Source organism: Myotis davidii, unplaced genomic scaffold (assembly GCF_000327345.1).
Source record: "Myotis davidii unplaced genomic scaffold, ASM32734v1 scaffold1569, whole genome shotgun sequence".
NCBI lineage: Eukaryota > Metazoa > Chordata > Mammalia > Chiroptera > Vespertilionidae > Myotis > Myotis davidii.
Genome location: NW_006299704.1, coordinates 70,687 through 71,730, shown reverse-complemented (window position 1 = coordinate 71,730; position 1,044 = coordinate 70,687). Strand labels below are relative to the sequence as shown.

The window sequence follows — 1,044 nt, the reverse complement described above, 5'->3', positions numbered from 1 at the left end:
GGGGGAGGCGTGGGCCGTAGTGGGAGGTGTGGGTGGGCTTCTTTGTACCTTAACGATGTTCCTGTTTCCAGTCCAGGGAAGAGGTAAAGATAAGCCTGTGGAAGGACCACTTTGTGGAATATGGCAGGACCGTGTGCATGTTCCGCACGGAGAAGATCCGGAAGCTGGTGGCCATGGGCCTCCCCCAGTGTTTGCGTGGCAGGCTCTGGCTGCTCTTCTCAGGTGAGCGGGTCTGCGCCTCTGGGCCCATGTGATTTCTGGAGCAGTCGTATGACAGGCAGGCTGAGCGGTGGGTGTGACCAGGCTAAGTGATGGGTGTGACCTGGGTGCAGGCTGAGCGTGGGTGTGACCAGGCTGAGCTGTGGGTGTGATCAGGCTGAGCTGTGGGTATGACCTGGGTGCAGGCTGAGCGGTGGGTGTGACCAGGCTGAGTGCGGTGGGGGTGGGGGGGCAGAGTATAGGGAGGGCTCACACCTCCCCCGACGGCCCATGCCTCCCCCTGCGGCAACTGGGCACTGTCGCTGGGCTGACCTGCTCGCTCCCGCCATCTCAGCCTCCTCAGTGCCCCATGTGCGTCTGGCTGGCGTGGGGCTGGTGGAGTGCAAGGCCCAGCGAGGCGTAGAGTCTGCTCTGTCCTGAGGGCTCTGTGAGGAGCCGCATCTGCAGGGAAGGGCCGTTCTGGGCGTGAGCCCTCAGCAGGCTGCACCTGGTGCCTCCCAGGTGGCTTGCTGGCCGCAGCTGGGATCACCCTGAGCACTGGTTCCTGGGCTCCTCCCTGGGGCCTTCTGTCCTGCTCCCTCACCCGGCCTCTGCCCTGGCACTGCCGCAGCCCCAGGCCCACCCCCTGCTGCTGTGGGTGCTGGGACCTCACGGATGGATGGATGGACTGAGACTCCCGAGCAGGACGCCTTGGTCGCCAGGTTGATAGGAGCCATTTTGTCTGCAGGACTGGGGCCAGAGCAGGGGCAGGGCTGGGGGCAGAGCAGGGGCAGGGCTGTTGGCAGAGCAGGGACAGGGCTGGGGGCAGGGCTGGGGCAGAGCAGG

General features: G+C 65.4%; 1 protein-coding gene across 1 annotated transcript in view; it reads left to right on the top strand.

Moving 5' to 3' along the window:
* TBC1D8 (TBC1 domain family member 8) overlaps positions 1-1,044 on the top strand; it is a 78,978-nt gene that overhangs the window by 44,023 nt on the left and 33,911 nt on the right. The window contains exon 8 of the mRNA XM_015571560.1: positions 72-222. Within this exon, the coding sequence (XP_015427046.1) occupies positions 72-222 (151 nt within the window). The remainder of the gene's footprint in view (positions 1-71; positions 223-1,044) is intronic.